This window comes from Ornithorhynchus anatinus, chromosome 2 (genome assembly GCF_004115215.2).
Source record: "Ornithorhynchus anatinus isolate Pmale09 chromosome 2, mOrnAna1.pri.v4, whole genome shotgun sequence".
NCBI classification, from domain to species: domain Eukaryota; kingdom Metazoa; phylum Chordata; class Mammalia; order Monotremata; family Ornithorhynchidae; genus Ornithorhynchus; species Ornithorhynchus anatinus.
The window spans coordinates 136,514,070-136,532,816 of record NC_041729.1 but is presented as its reverse complement, the minus strand read 5'-3'; the positions used below and the strand labels follow the sequence as shown (position 1 = coordinate 136,532,816).

General features: G+C 49.3%; 1 protein-coding gene and 1 non-coding gene across 2 annotated transcripts; both read right to left on the bottom strand.

Moving 5' to 3' along the window:
* Positions 1-1,895: 1,895 nt before the first annotated feature.
* Positions 1,896-2,033, bottom strand: LOC114809527. Its single transcript, XR_003757306.1, has one exon. It is a non-coding gene; the product is annotated as a small nucleolar RNA SNORA7 (small nucleolar RNA).
* Positions 2,034-11,297: 9,264 nt separating this feature from the next.
* On the bottom strand, positions 11,298-18,250 carry NLRP10 (NLR family pyrin domain containing 10). Its single transcript, XM_029058185.2, has 4 exons — positions 17,941-18,250; positions 15,292-16,915; positions 12,495-12,573; positions 11,298-11,776 (listed from the first exon to the last, which is right to left on the bottom strand). The coding sequence occupies exons 1-4, from the start codon at positions 18,215-18,217 to the stop codon at positions 11,660-11,662; spliced, it is 2,097 nt and encodes a 698-aa protein (XP_028914018.1). The 5' UTR covers positions 18,218-18,250; the 3' UTR covers positions 11,298-11,659.
* Between the last annotated feature and the right edge of the window lie 497 nt (positions 18,251-18,747).

The window sequence follows — 18,747 nt, the reverse complement described above, 5'->3', positions numbered from 1 at the left end:
TGGGCAGCCGGGAGGCTGTTCCACGGCCGGTTCGATTACGTCTTCTACGTGAGCTGCCGGGAAATGAACCTGGTGAGAGAGAGGAGTGTGGCGGACCTGATCTCACACTGCTGCGCCGATAAGAACGGCCCCGTCACGGACATCGTCTGGCTACCGAAGAGGCTCCTGTTCATCGTCGACGGCTTCGACGAGCTGAGGTGCTCCAATGAGAGGAGCCGAAAGGACCTCTGCTCCGACTGCAAGGAGAAGAGGTCCACGGACACGCTCCTGGCCAGCCTGATGAGCAAACGGCTGTTACCTGAGGCGTCCTTGCTCATCACCACCCGGCCCACCACCCTGGAGAAAATGCAGGCGCTGCTGGAGCAGCCTCGCTGGGCAGAGATCCTGGGCTTTGCCGAAGCTGAGAGGAAGGACTACTTCTACCGGTATTTCAAGGAGAAGAAGCTCGCGAGGCAGGCCTTCGGATTCCTCCAGGGAAACGACGGCCTCTTCACTCTGTGCATGGTCCCCATCGTGTGCCGGATCGTGTGCGCCAGCCTGAAGCGGCAGATGGAGAGGGGAGAGGCCCTGACGCAGACCTCCCAAACCACCACCGCCGGGTACCTGTCCTACCTCTTCGGCCTGCTCCGGGAGGACGGGACCGGTCCGAAGGCGCCCAGACCCCTCAACCTGAGGAGGCTCTGCTCCTTGACGGCCGAAAGGATCCAGAACCCAAAGATTCTCTTGGAAGAAGACGACCTCAGGAGGCATGGCCTCGGCTCCTCCGGCTCTACCACCTTCCTGAAGATCAGCATCCTGAAGAAAAATCACCACCCCCAGAAGTTCTACAGCTTCCCCCATTTGACCTTCCAAGAATTTTTCGCCGCCGTCTCCTACGTGCAGAAGACGGACTTCTTGCTGCACGTGTTCTACCTACTGATGAGGAAAAATGAAACCAGGAACAACTTAGCCACGTCCAGCCAGTTCGTGAAGAAGCTCGTCGGCCAGTACGGGCAGTTCGGAAGCGGGTATTTGACTTTGACGATGCGCTTCTTGTTCGGGCTGCTCAATGAAGAGAGACCTGGAGAAGAACCTGGGCTGTGAGATCTCCCACAAAATCAAGAAGGATCTACTGAAGTGGATCAAGGCGGAAGCGTCCAAGTCCTCAATCCGCTGGACCTGTTCCACTGCTTGTATGAGATTCAAGAGGAGGAGTTTGTGAAAAGGGCCACGGACCACTTCCACAGCATTGAGATCGGGGCGCTGGCTACTAAGTTGGACCATACCGTGGCCTCTTTCTGCGTGAAGAACTGCCCGGGAGTGTGTTCGGTCACCCTCAGCTCAGTCTACAGCGCTGGAGGCAAAGGGGATGATGTCAACGCCGTCGTGGAGGAAGGATTGAGCCTCGGGTCACAGCACGAGTCCTCTCACCGGTGAGCATGGAAGGTTCGCCCTCGCCTGCAGCCCTTTCCCCCCTGGGAGCACAGGCCTGGGATTAAGGAGGACCTGAGTCCTAATCTTGGTTCGCCACTGGCCTGCTGTGTGACCTTGGGAAATTCACTTCTTTTCCCTGCGCCTCAGTTACCTCGTCTGTAAAATGGAGATTAAGACGGTGAGCCCCACGTGGGACACGGACTGGGCCCAACCTCATCAGCTTCTATCTGCCCCAGTGCTTAGTACAGTGCCGGGCACTTGTCTTATGCTGTTGAGTCGTTTCCGACCCATAACGACTCCATGGAAACATCTCTCCCAGAATGCCCTATGTCCATCTGCAATCGTTCTGGTATTGGATCCACAGAGTTTTCTTGATAAAAAATACAGAAGTGGTTCACCATTGCCTCCTCCTGCGCAGTCAGCTTGAGTCTCCGCCCTCGGCTCTCTCCCATGCCGCCGCTGCCCAGCACAGGGGAGTTTTGACTCGAAGCAGATTGTCTTCCACTCACTAGCTCCTGCCCAAGCTAGGAATGGAATGGGTTGGCCTCTGCTTGACTCTCCCTCTCATAGCCGAGACCGGTAGAGTACTGGAAACTCTCCAGGTGCGGTCTCGAGAGGGGTTGTCACATAGTAAGCACTTAACAAATACCACACACTCACAAAAAAGTTCCATCCTTTGAGAACTGGGCCATCCCTCCATGGATTCCCCATTCCCCAGTCTCTCCCTCTGGGTAAACGTGTCCACTCGTCAAACTGGTCTTGACCGTACAGTCTTTCCTGCATGCGGGGAAAAATCGTTGTGGTATTTAAGTTCTTACTTTGTGCCGACCACTGGAGTAGACACAAGATACTTAGGTCGGACATAATCCCTTTCCCACATGGGTCTCAAAGTCTAAGGAGAAGGGAGAAGGGGTACTTAATCCCCATTTTATACATGAGGAAACAATAGTAATAATTATTATGGTATTTTAAGTACTTACTCTATATGAGTCACTGTAATAAGCGCTGGGGTGGATACAAGCAAATTGGGTTGGACAAAGTCCCTGTCCCACGTGGGGCTCATGGTCTCAATCCCCATTTTACAGATGAGGGAACTGAGGCACCCTGAAGTGACTTGCCCAAGGTCACACAGCAAAGTGGCGGAGCTGGGATTTGCGCTCATGACTTTCTGACTCCCAGGCCCTTGTTTTAACCACTACACCATGCTGCTTTTCAAACTAAAGGAAACTAAAGCACAGAGAGGTTTTGTGACTTGCCCAAGGTCACCCAGCAGGTAAGGGCAGAACAGGGAATAGAACCCAGGTCTATTGATTCCCAGGCCCAGGGTCTTTCCCAAACCTCAGAATTCATTGACATTAATGCAGGGCGTGTGTTTTGTTATTCATTCTGCCTTCCATCCGGTGGCCTGCAGACGGTCAACGGGGTGCTTCACAGAGGGAGACGTGGGATTGTGCCCTCTGAGAAGTGACTCCAACTAAACTCCCTGGCTGGCAGCTCTGACCATTTTCCCGGAGTTGGGAAAAATCCCACCCACCAGCCTGGGGAGGAGAATAGTTGATTGTCAGGCCCTTGAGAGTGCACATTCCAAGCGCTTAGTACAGTGCTCTGCACATAGTAAGCGCTCAATAAATACTATTGAATGAATAAAAGAATATCCATCCCCTCATCCCCTATGTCACCCTTATAATCATTATTTTCAATGAGTGTTTCCTCTGTGCAGTATTAGTATTATTAATGAAAGCTAAAATAGATAAACCTTTCCAAACTAATCGTGGTATTTAAACGCTTACTACGTGCCAAACATTGTTCTAAGCTCTGTATATAAAGTAATCAGATTGGACACAGTCCCGGTCCCACTTGGGGCTCACAGTCTTTATCTCCGCTTTACAGATAACTAAGGCTCAGAGAAGTGAAGTGACTTACCCAAGGTCACCTAGAAAAATGGCAGAACCAGGGTTAGAACTCAGGCCCTTTTGACTCCCAGGTCCATGCTCTATCTTAGTGGAAAAAGCATTGGTCTGGGAGTTAGGAGGCTGAGATTCTAATGGCACCACTTGCCTGCTGTGTGACCTTAGGCAAGTCACTTAATTTTCTATGGCTCCGTCCCCTCATAATAATGTTGGTATTTGTTAAGCGCTTACTATGTGCAGAGCACTGTTCTAAGCACTGGGGTAGACACAGGGGAATCAGGTCGTCCCACGTGGGGCTCACAGTCTTAATCCCCATTTTACAGATGAGGTAACTGAGGCCCAGAGAAGTTAAGTGACTTGCCCACAGTCACACAGCCGACAAGTGGCAGAGCTGGGATTCGAACTCATGACCCTGACTCCAAAGCCGGTGCTCTTTCCACTGAGCCACGCCTCATCTGCAAAATGGGAAAAGATCCCTGTTCTCCCTTAAGATAAGGTACCTTAATTCTCCCTCCCCCTTGGGGAATCTGTGTACCTATCTCTGTGCTTAGTAATCAATCAATCGCTTGTATTTATTGAGTACTTGTTGGATGCAGAGCACTGTACTAACCACTTGGGAAAGTACAATATAACAGAGTTGGGAGACAAAGTCCCTGCCCACAAAGAGCTTACAGTTTAGGAGGAGCTATATTTTAAATGCTTCACAAGTTCCGCCATTACTATTAGCTGGATGTAGAGAAGCTGCGTGGCTCAGCGGAAAGACCCTGGGCTTGGGAGTCGGAGATCATGGGTTCGAATCCCCGATCTGTCACTTGGCAGCTGTGTGACTGTGGGCAAGTCACTTCATTTCTCTGGGCCTCAGTTACCTCATCTGTCCAATGGGGATGAAGACTGTGAGCCTCACGTGGAACAACCTGATTACCCTGTATCTACCCCAGCGCGTAGAACAGTGCTCTGCACATAGTCAGCGCTTACCAAATACCAACATTAATAAACAAATCGTTCTCTCCTGTGGTTTTTCTCCCTCCTGCCCAGGTTGGGCAAGTGTTTTCTCCCGGATGCCTTTTGTCAGAATCTCTCCTCGGCCCTCCACACCGACCCAAACCTGCTGGAACTGAACTTGAGTCACATCGCCCTGGGGAACGCCGGGCTCCGGGTGCCGAGCGAGGGATTGATGGACCAGGGCTGCAGGCTGCAGAAGCTGACGTAGGTTGATTTCCAAGGAGGGAGGGCCCCTTCTGTGGAAAGGCTGGAAGCTGACGGGAGCGGTGTTGGCTGGCTCTTGCTGAAATCAATTTCTGCTCTATTGATTTCTTCTTCTCACCTCCTCCTGAAATGGTTCGATATTCCCTTTAAAATCGCTTCCAATGCTTTATCTTTTGAAACTTGGGAGATCGTTATATTTTAGGCAAATCAAAACTCCCAGAAACACTTGGGTCTTAAATCTGCTAAATCCTACCTAGATCTACTCCTTTGCGTGTGACCTCCGAATGCCTCCCCTTCCCCCAAACACACACACACAGAACATCACCACCTTACCAGCTCTGGGCCTGAGCACGGATCTGGGAGTCAGAAGGACCCGCTTCTAATCCTCCTCTGCCATTTGTCTGCTGCGTGACCTTGGGCAAGTCACTTTAATAATAATAATAACGTTGGTATTTGTTAAGCGCTTACTATGTGCAGAGCACTGCTCTAAGCGCTGGGATAGATACAGAGTAATCGGGTTGTCCCACGTGAGGCTCACAGTTAATCCCCATTTTACAGATGAGGTAACTCAGGCACAGCGAAGTGAAGTGACTTGCCCAGAGTCACACAGCTGCCAAGTGGCAGAGTCAGCATTCGAACCCATGACCCCCGACTCCCAAGCCTGTGCTCTTTCCACTGAGCCACGCAAGATTGAATGTTATCAAGATTGAATATCTGAACCATCTGAGGTTTTTCAGACCTTCAGGCGATCAGTGGTCCATATTAATAATTGTGGTATTTGTTAAGCACTTACCTATATGCCAAGCACTGTTCTAAGCATCAGGGTAGCTACAAGGTAATCAGGTTGTCCCACGTGGGGCTCACGGTCTTCATCCCCATTTTACAGATGAGGTAACTGAGGCACAGAGAAATGAAGTGGCTTGCCCAAGGTCAGACAACAGACAGGTGGCGGAGCCAGAGTTAGAATCCAGGTCTTGGGTTAGAATCTTAGAATCTTAGAATCTTAGAATCTTGGAATCTTAGAATCTTAGAATCTTAGAATCTTGGGTTAGAGCCAGAGTTAGAATCTTGGGGAAGCAGCGTGGCGCAGTGGAAAGAGCACGGGCTTTGGAGTCAGGGCTCATGAGTTCGAATCCCAGCTCTGCCACTTGTCAGCTGTGTGACTGTGGGCAAGTCACTTCACTTCTCTGTGCCTCAGTTCCCTCATCTGTAAAATGGGGATTAAGACTGTGAGCCCCACGTGGGACAACCTGATTCCCCTGTGTTTACCCCAGTGCTTAGAACAGTGCTCTGCACATAGTAAGCACTTAACAAATACCAACATTATTATTATTATTAGGTCCTCTGACTCCCAAGATCATGCTCTTTCCACTGAGCCACGCTGCTTCCCTAATATTGAGCGTTGACTACGTGCAGAGGACTAGCCTAGGATCCCTGCCCTCCGGCCTGACATCTTTAAAGTGAAGAAGGGATGAGGGCAGTGTAGATTGAACTGAGACCCCTCTTCGCTGTCCCTTTTGAGGTTCCCTCAATTCTTTCCGGACTTCCTAGTTGCCTTAAGGGATCCCTGAAGATGTTGCGATGCTGGGGGCGGGATTGCCTCAACTGACAGTTCTCGGAGGGAAAGACAGAGGCCCAGAGAGAGTGACTTGTCCAAGGACCCACAGCAGAAAAGCGAGGGCGCCGAGATTAGAACCCATGACCTGCTTGACTCCCGGGCCTGTGCCCCGCTGTTTCTCTGGATTCATCGGGATTCACAGTCTAAATCAATGGGTTCTAATCCCAGCTCTGCCACTTGCCTGCTGTGTGTCCTTGGGCAAGTCACTTAACTTTTCGGACCCTCCAGCGTGGCTCAGTGGAAAGAGCACGGAGTTTGGAGTCAGAGGTCATGAGTTCGAATCCCAGCTCTGCCACTTGTCAGCTATGTGACTGTGGGCAAGTCACTTCACTTCTCTGTGCCTCAGTTACCTCATCTGTAAAATGGGGATTAAGACTGTGAGCCCCACGTGGGGCAACCTGATTCCCCTGTGTCTACCCCGGCGCTTAGAACAGTGCTCTGCACATAGTAAGCGCTTAACAAATACCAACATTATTAAAAGGGGGATTTTTTCCCTGTTCTCCCTCCTACTTAGACTGGGAACCCCAGGTGGGACCTGATTATCTTGTATCTACCCCAGTGCTTGGCACACAGTGAGCACCTAACAGATAGTAATAGTTCTGGTAGTAGTGGGAGGAGGAGCAGAACAGTGCTATGCGCGTAGTAAGCGCTTAACAAATGCCATCATTATTATTAGATGTACTATTTTTACTAGGAGGGCAGAAAGTAGAATGAGTTGTGGGCAGGGAACATTTCTACCAACTCTGTTGTTTTATACTCTCTTAAACAGTACGGGCCTCTCCACATAGTAATGCTCAATAAATACCATTGTTTGAGTGTGTGAGTTGTTTCTCGGGAAAAGAGGTAATGGGGTAAATTAAGCCAAAGCCAAGTTTCAGCAGCAACAGAAATCATCATATATCCTTGCTGGATGGAAGAGTCTTCAGGCCGCTCATCAATCCAGGTAAGACCGTCCCGACGGGTCCAAACTGTCACAACCTTCCCAGTCTTTCCAATGTCGTCATGGAAGTTTCGTTCCTGTCCTTCTCGCACTCGAGCATGGCGTGGGGTCTGTTCTGTGGGATGGGAAGCTGGAGAGGGAGAGAGGTGGACTGCCGTCACCGGGCTGGCAAATGGCAGGAAGGGACAGGGAAGAGGTGACGGAGTAGAGGATGAGAAAATGGCCTCTGAATCCCCCATCCATCCCGCTTCTTCTTGCCCCTTCAATCCAACGGGGAAGCAGTGTGGCCCTGTGGAAAGAGCTCAGGCTTGGGAGTCTGAAGACCTGGGTTCTGATCCTGGCTCAACCACATGTCTTCTATGTGACGTAGGGCAAGTCACTTAACTTCTCTGTACCCCAGTTACCTCAGCTGTAAAATGGGGATGAAGACTGTGAGCCCCATGTGGGTCAGGCACTGTGTGCAACCTGATTAGCTTGCATTCATTCATTCATTCAATCACATTTAGTGAGCTCTTACTGTGTGCAGAGCACTGTACTAAGTGTTTGGAAAGTACAATTCAGCAACAGAGAGACAATCCCTGCCCACGACGGGTTCACAGTCTAGAAGTGGGGAGACAGACGTCAAAACAAGTAAACAGGCATCAATATCATAAATAAAAATAAATAGAATTAGAGGTATATAGATATATATATATATATAAGAACAAGTAAAACAAGCATTAATATAAATAAATAGAATTACAGTTATGTGTGTATATATATATACACAAGTGCGGGGCGGGGAAGGAGGTAGAGCAAAGGGAGCAAGCTGGGGGGAGGGAGAACTAAGAAAAAGGGGGGCTTAGTCTGGGAAGGCCTCCTGGAGGAGGTGAGACTTCAGTAGGGCTTTGAAGGGGGGAAGTGTGCTAGTTTGGCGGATGTGAGAAGGGAGGGCATTCCAGGCCAGAAGTAGGTCGTGGGCCAGGGGTCGACGGCGGGCCGGGCAGGAATGAGACACAGTGAGAAGGTTAGCACCGAAGCGGAGTGTGTGGGCTGAGATATAGAAGGAGAGAAGGGAGGTGAGGTAGGAGGGGGCAAGGTGATGGAGAGCTTTAAAGCCAATCTACCCCACTGTTTAATACAAAACTTGACACATATTAAGTGCTTAATAAAAACTATAAAAAAAAATATTGGGTGCTCTATGGAAGACTACATTGCCTAAGATCAGACACTTCCAGGATCTCCCTCAAGGGGAGCAGAGAGGTGAGCGGCTCCTCCAGACTAAACAGAAAACAGCACCTCGTCCTTTGGGGTTCCCAGGATTTATTCGATCTCTCTCCTGGCCAAGATGCATTGCCCTGGTCTTTGGGATAAGGAGTAATGGGGATGCAGAAATGTAACCAGAGAGTTGGGGGGAAAGGGGAGGGAGAGCCTAGCCAAATAAGTGTTCAAATCAAACTAACGTGAAGTGTTACATAAAGATTCTTCGTAGATTATTCCTTACCCCATTACTAAGGTTTCTGGATGAGAGATGGCCGCCTGCCTGTCGAATCCCTTCCCAGTCTTTTCTATAGATATTGCATTGTTTTTCAGAGGGATGTCATCCCATCCAACTGGATGCTCATCTACCCTTCTCCAAAGTCCAACATTTGGTAGTTGAAGCTGTGAGAGGGGATGACTCCTCCAAGGGATTGGGGTGTAGATGGAGAATTGAAAGAGATCCAGCACGGAACCGTGAAGAGCGTGGGAGGCAGAGGAATGGCCGGAGAAAGACACTGAGGCCAAAGAGATAGGAGGAGAACCGGGAGAAGACATTGTCAGTGAAGACAAGGTTGGAGAGTTTTCCAGGAGAAAGGGATGGTCCGCCGAGTCGAAGGCAGCTGAGAGGTCGAGGAGGATTAGGATGGAATAGAAGTGGTTAGATTTGGCAGTCCTGTGACTTCATGGAAAGAGCAAGGCTTTTGGAGTCAGAGGCTGTGGGTTCTAATTCCGGCTCCACCACTTAGTGATTGGGCAAATCACTTAACTTCTCTGTGCCTCAGTTTCCTCATCTGGAAAATGGGGATTAAGACTATGAGCCCCACATGGGACAACCTGGTTACCTTGCACCTACCCCAGCGCTTAGAACGGTGCTTGTTCTTGGGCAGACAGATGATGCCTGTCTCCTTGTTTTGTTGTCGGTCTCCCCCTTTCTAGACTGTGAGCCCACTGTTGGGTAGGGATTGTCTCTATCTGTTGCCGAATAGTACTTTCCAAGCACTTAGTACAGTGCTCTGCACACAGTAAGCGCTCAATAAATACGATTGAATGAATGCTTGGCACATAGTAAGCGCTTAACAAATACCAGCATTATTATTACTACTATCTCCTTGCAGGTAGGGTTCACATCTACCAACTCTGTTGCATTGTACTTTCCCAAGTGCTTAGTACAGTGCTGAGCACAGAGTGAGAGCTCAATAAATAGCATCGATGGATCGATCTGTAACTCACTATGACTTTCTGCCCTTGCTTGAGCAGGACAATACCAATATCTCCTCTCATTGTAGAGGGCACAGCATGCTTGATGAGTCAACCTCTCCCCAGCAGCATCTACCCTGTGTAATTTCATCCAGAACCCATCCTCACGATGGACAGGGTGAGGTTATTTTAACCCCACTGACCACTTTACGGAGATCAATCCTCCCATTTTCCACTCCCCTCTTGCGTCGTGCTCAACGGTCAATCCGGCATCTGCAGAGAAATCCCCGAACCTCCCTGTCCCCAGCAGAGAACGGAATGATTCACTTAGCTACGGGCCATCGTCCAAAATAACAGAGTTGGTAGGCACTTTTCCCTGCCTACAGTGACATGATTGTGAACTTCCCCAACCGCAGAGTCTCTAATGGATTTTGCAACTTTCTCTTCATGGCCAGAGGTGAGGGAGAGGCCCGCAGTGAAGGGAATGAAGATTGGGAGAGCCAAGAGTTGGATACCATGGTGGGAATATGGTTAATCCCTCTGGAAAATTGCGCTGTGTTCTTATTTGTGGAGGGTGGTCCTTGGACCAAGGCATCCAGGAGCAGGAGGCTCAATTTTTCCAAGAACCTGTGTTTGTTCTGGAAACCCAAACTGAGCCAAGGGGTGATTACTCCAGTTCACAGATGATCAGACTACCCAAAACTAGCAAGAGAGTCTAATAATAATAATGGTATTTGTTAAGCACTTACTATGTACAAGACACTGTACTAAGCCCTGGTCTGGAAACAAGCAAATTGAGTTGGACACAGTCCCTGCCCCACATGGGGCTCGCAGTCTTAATCCTCATTTTACAGATGAGGTGACTGAGATACAGAGAAGTGAAGTGACTTTCCTAAGGTCACCCAGCAGACAAGTGGCAGAGCCAGGATTAGAACCCAGGACCTTCTGACTCCCAGCCCGTGCTCTATCCATTAGGACATGCTGTTCAATCAAGCAGTCAGTGGAATTTATCCAGAACTAAATGCTTGCAGATCGCCCTACTGAGTGCTTGGGAGAGTATAATGCAACAGAGTTGTTAGAAATGTTCCCTGCCCACAGTGAGTTTACAGTCTAGGTTATCATTCTTCCTTCCCACCTACTAGGAAGGCCCCTGTGGAGATATCAATCATCGACATCGGTTGTACGTGTTGAGTATTTACCATGTGCAGAGCAATGTGCTAAGCACTTGGGAGAGTACAACACAGTCGGTAGACATCTTCCCTGCCCACAGTGAGTGTACAGTTTACATTAACATTCTTCCTTCCCGTCTACGAGGGACACCCCTCTGGAGACAGAGTATTAAGTGCTCTATCCTAAACCACCCCCTCAATTCTGACAAACCACTTCACTCCCCACTTTCCAAGCTTCCTGGAAACCCACCTCCCCCAGGAAGCTTTCCCTGACTCTTCCTCACCTCTCCGATTAGACCTCCTCAGTAGCCACTGTTAGCCCTGATGTGTATTTGGGATTACGTATTTCATTTTTAACTCACCTTTGCTTAATTTTGTTTTTATCAGTGATACCTATAACTTTCCTCCTCCTGCCCCAAATTGTAAATTTGGGGCCGCCTACCTCCCCAGTTGGATTGTAAGCTCCTCGAGGGGAGGGATTGGCTCTCCTATTTATGTTGCTCAGAATCCTACACCCAGTAGGTAGTCAGTAAATACTGATGGCGATTTTCACTCTCAAAAGCAGGTGCAGCACAGAGAATAAAGTAGACCCAGCAGAGACAGCATGAAGGGAAAACCTTTAATTGACCCGCAGATGGACACGGTTATCAATCGATCATAATCAATCACTGAGCATTTGCCCTGGATAGAGCACTCTACTCTTGGAAGAGTCCAATACAGCAGAGTTGGTAGGGACGTTCCCTGCCCACAATGTCACGGTTGTAAACTTCCCCAACAGCAGAGTGTCTGATTGATTTTGCAACTTTCGCTTCATGCCTGGAGGTGAGGGAGAGGCCCGCAGGGAAAGAAGATTCGGAGAGCCAAGAGCTGGATGCCATGGTGGGAATGTGGTTAATCCCTCTGGAAAGCTGGGTTGGGTTATTTATGGAAGGATCTCCTTGGCCCAAGGTATCCAGAAGTGACAAGCTCAATTTTCCCAAGAGCCTCTCTGCATCATTTGGAACACTGGGGGACCAGAATTTTCATCTTCATCCAGACCCTCAGCTCCCTTTGAGGTCCTTCCTGCAAACTGAGAGTACCCGACCTGAGGAAAAAGAGAACATGTTCTTTCCCTTCCAGAGCCATCGTGCTCCAATCCCTGCCCAACTCCTTTCAGAGGGACCTGAGGCAGGCCCCAGCCAGTCAGTCAGAGCTCTGAATCCAAGAATTTGTGTCTTCTGGTTCTTGTCCATTAAAATCCCACAGGAGAGAGACCCTCCCTCCCCATATTGGGGAACCCCAAGATGCCCCATGCTGCAGCATACTCAAACTTCCCGTGGTGAGACCACTAAATCCTCCCCTGTGAAGTCCTGCACTGAGTGGAGGAGAACTGGGGCTCCTGTTAATTTTTTCAAGTTGAAACTCATGTCCACATGTAGCTTTCCTGATTGTAACCTGACAAGACTATACTAGTTTTTGTTTCGCTTCTTGGAATTCCACCTGAGCTTCCATGTTTCTGTCAGATTTGTGCGTGCGTTTTTTGCGCGGCTTTCTGTTTAGCCTAGGATGCTTCCCTTCACTGAAATCCGTTATGAGCTTGAAAACCCCCTCATGGGGCATTCAGCTGAACCCCTGACTCTGCCTCTGCTGTGGACTTTTGGGCCCTGAACTTTATGCCTAAAACCCCAACATGGGCCTCAGCGAAACCCACAATTACCTCACTTCTCATCCCCAATCCAACCTACACACAATGAGGAGGACAGGACTGGGGGTAGGGGAATAACTTAAGAGGAAAAAGACCACGACACTTAAGCAGGACCAACCTGCCTCTGGGATTTCCCATTGCTGATGGCAGAAGAGGTAGCTGGGCCTTGGGTACGAAGTGAGCGACATTTCTTGTTTCTGTTGTGTAGAGAGGAACAGAGAGGAAAAAACAGATAAAGTACAATACATTTCCCTCTCCCGCGTCCCATAGTAGCTCCGGGGAGGAGAATTGAAAGAGAGATGAATAATAATGATGATGATTGATAATATTCGTTTAGTGCTTACTATAGGTCAAACACTGTGCTAAATGCTGGGGTAGATGCAAAATAATCAGGTCCCACCAGGGCTCGCAGTCCGAAAAGGAGGGGAGAGCAAGCACCGACTCTCCATTTTGCAGCCGAGGGAACTGAGGCACCTTATCGGTCAAGTGACTTTGCAGACAAGTGCTGGAGGTGGGATTAGAACCCAGGTCCTCTGACTCCTGAGTAACAAGCCTCTAGTTGAAGACTCTCCTTGACTTCCCTTATTTTCCCCTCTCTGGGGCCGTGGAACCTGAGGCACCAAGTAGTTCCCAGGATCCCTCCCCACACCTGCCTTTGAGAGTGAGGATCAGTGGGAAATGCACAAGAGAAAACTGCTGGAGAGAGCCAAGTTTGGCAGGATAGCCTAATGGATAGAGCACGGGTCTGGGAGTCAAAACGTTATGGGTTCGAATGCCAGCTCTGCCACTTGTCCGCTGTACGACTTTAGGCAAGTCACTTCACTCCTCTGTGCCTCAGTTCCCTCATCTGTAAAACAGGGATTGAGAGGGTGAGCCCCATGTGGGACGGGGACTGGATCCGACCCGGTTTGCTTGGTTCCACAGCGTTCGGCACATAGTAAGTGCTTAACAAATGCTATTATTACTATTATTCTTCCTATTATTAAGGTAACACCCAGTGGCACATATGGCAAGGAGAGTAGCAGTGGATCAATCAATCAGTAATGATTATTGGGCACACACTCTGTGCAGAGCATTAGACCTAACACTTGTGAGCGTAGACACGCAAAGAGTTTATAATCTCGTCGGATAGGCAGACGCTAAGAGTGGAAAGGCAAATAGGAGAAGTGAGGGTTTAGTCAGGGAGGGTCTCTTGGAGAAGGTGTGTTTTTAGTGGGGCTCTGAAGACGGGAACGGTGGTGGTCTGCCCGAATCAAAGGGGGCGGGAGTTCCGGGTAGGAAAGAGGGCCTGAGGAAGGGGTGAGGCACGAGGGCGACACAAGTGATGCGGTGAGTAGGTGGGTATTAGAGGAACAATCCTAGTGGGAAGGATTATGGCTTAATGGAAAGAGTGTGGGCCTGGGAGTCACAGAACATGAATTCGAATATCAACTCTGCCAGTTTCCTGCTGTATAACCTTGGGCCACTCACTTAACTTCTATGTGCCTCAGTTTCCTTACCTATAAAATGAGGACTCAACGCCTGTTCTCCCACCATTTAGAGCCCCACGTGAGACGGGAACTGGGTTCACCTGATTAAGTGGTATCTATCCCAGCATTTAGAACCGTGCTTGAGACATAGTTAAGTGTTTAACCAATGCCACAGTAATGATTGTGGGAGCAAAACGTGTGGGCTGGGTTATAGTGGAACAGGAACAAGAATATGCATCCAACAAAAACTCCTCATTTTTGGCTTTAAAGCAGTCAATCCCCTTGCCCCCTTCTAATAATAATAATAGTGTTGGTATTTGTAAAACGCTTACTATGTGCAGAGCACTGTTCTAAGCGCTGGGGGAGATACAGGGTAATCAGTTGGTCCCACGGAGGCTCACAGTCTTAATCCCCATTTTACAGATGAGGTGACTGAGGCACAGAGAAGTTAAGTGACTTGCCCACAGTCACACAGCTGCCAAGTGGCAGAGCCGGGATTCTCCTCACCTCACTACTCTCCAACCCAACCCGCACACTTCACTCCTCTAATGCTCACCTTCTCGCTGAACCTCACTCTCACCTATCTCACCACCGCCCAAGGGAAACTCCTTCCCTTCTCATATCAGACAGATAATTGCTCTCCCCCACTTCAGAGCCTTATTGAAGGCAAATCTCCTCCAAGAAGCCTTCCCTGACTAAGCCTTCCGCTCCTCTTCTCCCACTCCCTTCTGCATCGCCCTGACTTGCTCCCTTCATTCATCCTCCCTTCCATCTCCACGGCACATATATATAGATCTGTAAGTTATTTATATTAATGCTTGTCTCCCCCTTTAGACTGTGAGCTTATTATGGGCAAGGAATGTGTCTGTCTTTGGTTATATTGGACTCTCCCAAGTGCTTCGTAAAGTGCTTTGCACACAATAAGCGCTCAAAAAATATGATTGAATGAATGAATGAATACGTAATGGGGAGAGAGCTGTTAAAGTGTCCTAAAATGCCTTGAGAAGCAATGTGGCATAGTGGAAAGAGCACAGGCCTGGGAGTCAGAGGACATGGGTTCTAATCCCAGCACTGCCAAGTGTCAGCTGTGTGACCTGGGGCAATCTCTTAGCCTTTCTGTGCCTCAGCTACGTCATCTGTAAGATGGGGGATTCAATCTTACTTCCTCCTACTTTAACCGTGAGCCCCCTAGGGACAGGGACCGCGTCGGATCTGATTAACTTGTATCGACCCCAGTGCTTAAAATAGTGCTTGGCATATAGTAAGCACTTAACAAGTACCATAATGGTTATTATCATTATTATTATTATAGCTGATGAAGAGGAGTTTCTTTTGGAGGTGGAGTCACCATCTGTGCTCTCACACTTCAGCATTCCCAGTGGAGAAGGCAGATGGGAGAGAGGGGGTCTCACGGGAAAGGACAGAGAGATGTAATCAGTCACTCACCCCTGAGAAATTTCACCTTGGATCCCTTGGGGGAATCCTTTATCCATATCAACGCTCATTCGCCCTTCCTTTGATGAAACCTTGCTCTGCTTCATGGTTTGGAAATTGTCCCTTGAATCTTGCTCGTTATTTTCCTTGGGAATTTTGTTCAAACTGATGTTCAATTCAAATGGGCCTTTCTGGATTGGACTCAGCAGAGATTTAACTCTTGCCTTAATACATTTCAGTTCCTTCTGTAGCTTGGGTGGAATTTTGTAGCTGAATTTTATTTCCAGGGTACTCACGGTCTCTTGACTTAAAAAATCGAAGAGAAACCGCAGGGTTAACGCACTGCCATCCGACCTCGTCTGTTCTTGTTTCTCCAGCAGAGCATTCACATCGCGGTTGGATTCGTTGCCATCTCCTTCCAGCATGTAGTACAAGGCACTGAAGAACTCCTGGAAACTGTAGTGAATGAAGCTGTAGAAGGTCTCACCCTTGGATTCTTGGCGAAAATTAGCCTTACTCAAGAAGGCGGCGATATCGGCTTGGTCCAAGCTATGCTGCCTGAGGTCGTCTTCTTGAAACAGGATTTTCCGATTCCGGATTCCGTCTGCGGCCAAGGAGCAGAGCCTCTTCAGGGTGGGGTATGCGGGCTGTTTTGCCCTGGCCCTGTCTGGCTGCAGGAAAATGGAAATGTAAGACATATACACGTCTGTGATGGTTTTGGAAGTGTGCGTGAGGGGTTCCCCTCTCACCATCTGCTGCTTCAGGCAGGTGCAGGAAAACCAACACACCAGAGGAATAGAGCACAACGAGGAGAGATTTTCATTTCTTTGGACAAAATTAAAGGCCTTTTTGGCTTTATTTTCATCGGTGAAGAATTTGAAGAAATATTCTTCCCTCTCCACTTCAGAAAACCCCAGGATCTCCACGTAGCGTGGGTCTTCCAGCAGCGGCTGGAGTTTCTCCAGAGCCCTGGGACGGGTGGTGATCAGTAAGGACGACTCCGGAAGAAGCTTTTTCCTTACCAAACTGCTCAGGAGGGTCTGCACCGGCTGCTTGTCCCGCAGCTCACTGCCCGGCTCCTCTCCTTCCTCTTCCAGAGAATATTTCAGCTCATCCAAGCCATCGATGATGAACAAGAGTCGCTCCGGCCTCTTCAAAACTTCGGTCACAGGGGCGTGTCCGTCCCCGTAACAGTGACAGATCAGCTCCGCTAAACTTTTCTCCGCCATGAGGTTGATCTCTCGGCAGCTGACCAAGAACGTGTAATCGAAAGTGTCCGGGTAAAAGTCTCCGGATGCCCAGTCTAACATCAGCTTTTTGGCCAGCGTGGTCTTCCCGATGCCAGCCTCCCCATGTAGGACGACGGTGCGAGGAGAGTCCGTGCCCTCCTCCTCGGGATCCAACAGAGTTTCTAAGCCAATGGAATGGACTTCCTTCTCTCCGATCCCGGAGGATCCATTTCCTTCGGCCACCGGTGCAGGTCCTTCCTCCTCTTGGGCCCCGGGCAGACTGTTAGTCACCAGGCAGAGCGGGGTGAATCTGTGGCGGAGATCAACTCTGTCCCTCAGATGACCGTGCCTCTCCTCGGCGCGCTCGAGACTTTTTTTCATTCGTTCTCTGTACGTTTCCCTGGAATCTGGGTCAGAGATATTGAGCATGAGTTTCACAAGGACACGGTTCTAATTTGAGCTGATTTCTAAAGGATCACAAGCAACCCTGTGTCAAGGAAGAAGGGGAAAGGAGTGGAGCAGATCACCGCTGTTGAAACGCAAGCCAATGGGGTGTTGGTCATCTTTTGCGAACCTCCCGATGCTCCGGGGACTAAATGTGACTTCGGGCATTACTGAGCATTGGTTAAAAGCTCAGTTTAGGTCAATCAGGCTCCTGCAATGAAGTTGGCTAAACTCAGGATTTTCTCCCCTACCCACCCTCAAGCCTAGCAAGAGCCCGGGCTTGGCAGTCAGAGAACCTGCGTTCTAATCCTGGCTCTACCACTTGGGAATCTTGGGCAAGTCCCTTCTCTGTGCCTCAGTTTCCTCATAGGTAAAATGGGGATTAAGACTGTGAGCCCCACGTTGGAGAGGGACTGTGACCAACTCAATTAGCTTTTTGTCTACCCCAGCACTTAGTACAGCCTGGCACATAGCAAGTGTTTAACAGATATATCAATTATCATTACTGTTATTATCATTATCATTATTACTTAAACACTGCTCTCCACAAAGGCCACACCTGTAAAAGGCCTGGAGAGCCCAAATTCCCAGTCTTCCCATCCCAAGTAAAGGCATCATGACCTGCACCGGGCTCCGATAAGGGGGAACCCAGATGTTCAGGAAAAGTTATGGAGTAAGAGCAGAGGGGACTCCTCCATAGTTTTATACTACATGGATACCGAGGGTCTGATTGATGACAGGGAGGAAATCATCTTTGATTTGAGGTCCTAATCCCATTTTGTCATCTTGCCTGTGCCATGGTCTAGAGCAAGTCACTTGATTTCTCTGTACCTCAGTTTTCTCCACTGTAAAATAGGGATGCAATAGTTGTTCTCCCTTCCTCTTAGACTGTGAGCCCCAGGTGGGACAGGGACTGTGTCCGACGTGATTCACTGTGTCCAAGCGCCTAACAGATACGACGATCATTTAGATCACTAGCATTATTCACCTTCCCAAGTATCCTGGCCGAGAGTCTCCACGACGCCATTCATGTGCATGGCTTTGAGCACTTCGAGAACGACCATGACCGCATATTTCTCCCCGTAGTACAGGATGAGCAGGTCAGCCAACTCCACGGGCTTCAGCCCGTCCACCTCCCCGCGGGGAACGTGGAAGTACCCGTCCTGCAAGGGGATCCCCAACAGCTTGAACTTGAACGTCCTGAGCTCTTCTTCTCGAAGCTCCTTCAGGGAAAGCAGGAGTTTGTCTCTCGGGGCCGGGGCCATGGTCGTACCTCAGACGGGGCGAGAAGCCGGTCCCAGGCTGAATTGGGAAGAGAGAGACCAGATCCAGTGTTCACTTCGGCTTTCAAGAAGAGACAAGAGGTTATGACAACTTGTGACAAGGTACACGGTCTAGTGGAAAGAGCACGGGCCTGGGAGTCAGAGGACCTGGCTTCTAATTCTGTCTCCATCACTTGTCTGCTCTGTGACCTTGGGCAAGTCATTTCACTTTTCTGTGCCTCGGTCATCTCAACTGCAAAATGGAGATTAAGACAGTGGAATGGACTTTTCTCCCATATGGGTCGTCGACTGTGTCCAACCTGATAAGTATATATCTACACCAGTCCTTTGCACAGTACCTGGAACGCAGTAGGTGTTTAACAAATACAATAAAAAAAAAAAACTAGATAAAATAGACGAGTAAATCACTGACGCAGACACAACTTCTTCCGAATAGCTCCGTCTTTTCTCAAGTACGGAGGGCACAGGTCCAGCCAGGCAAAGACAAGGGGTGGGATTATTGAGAAGGACCT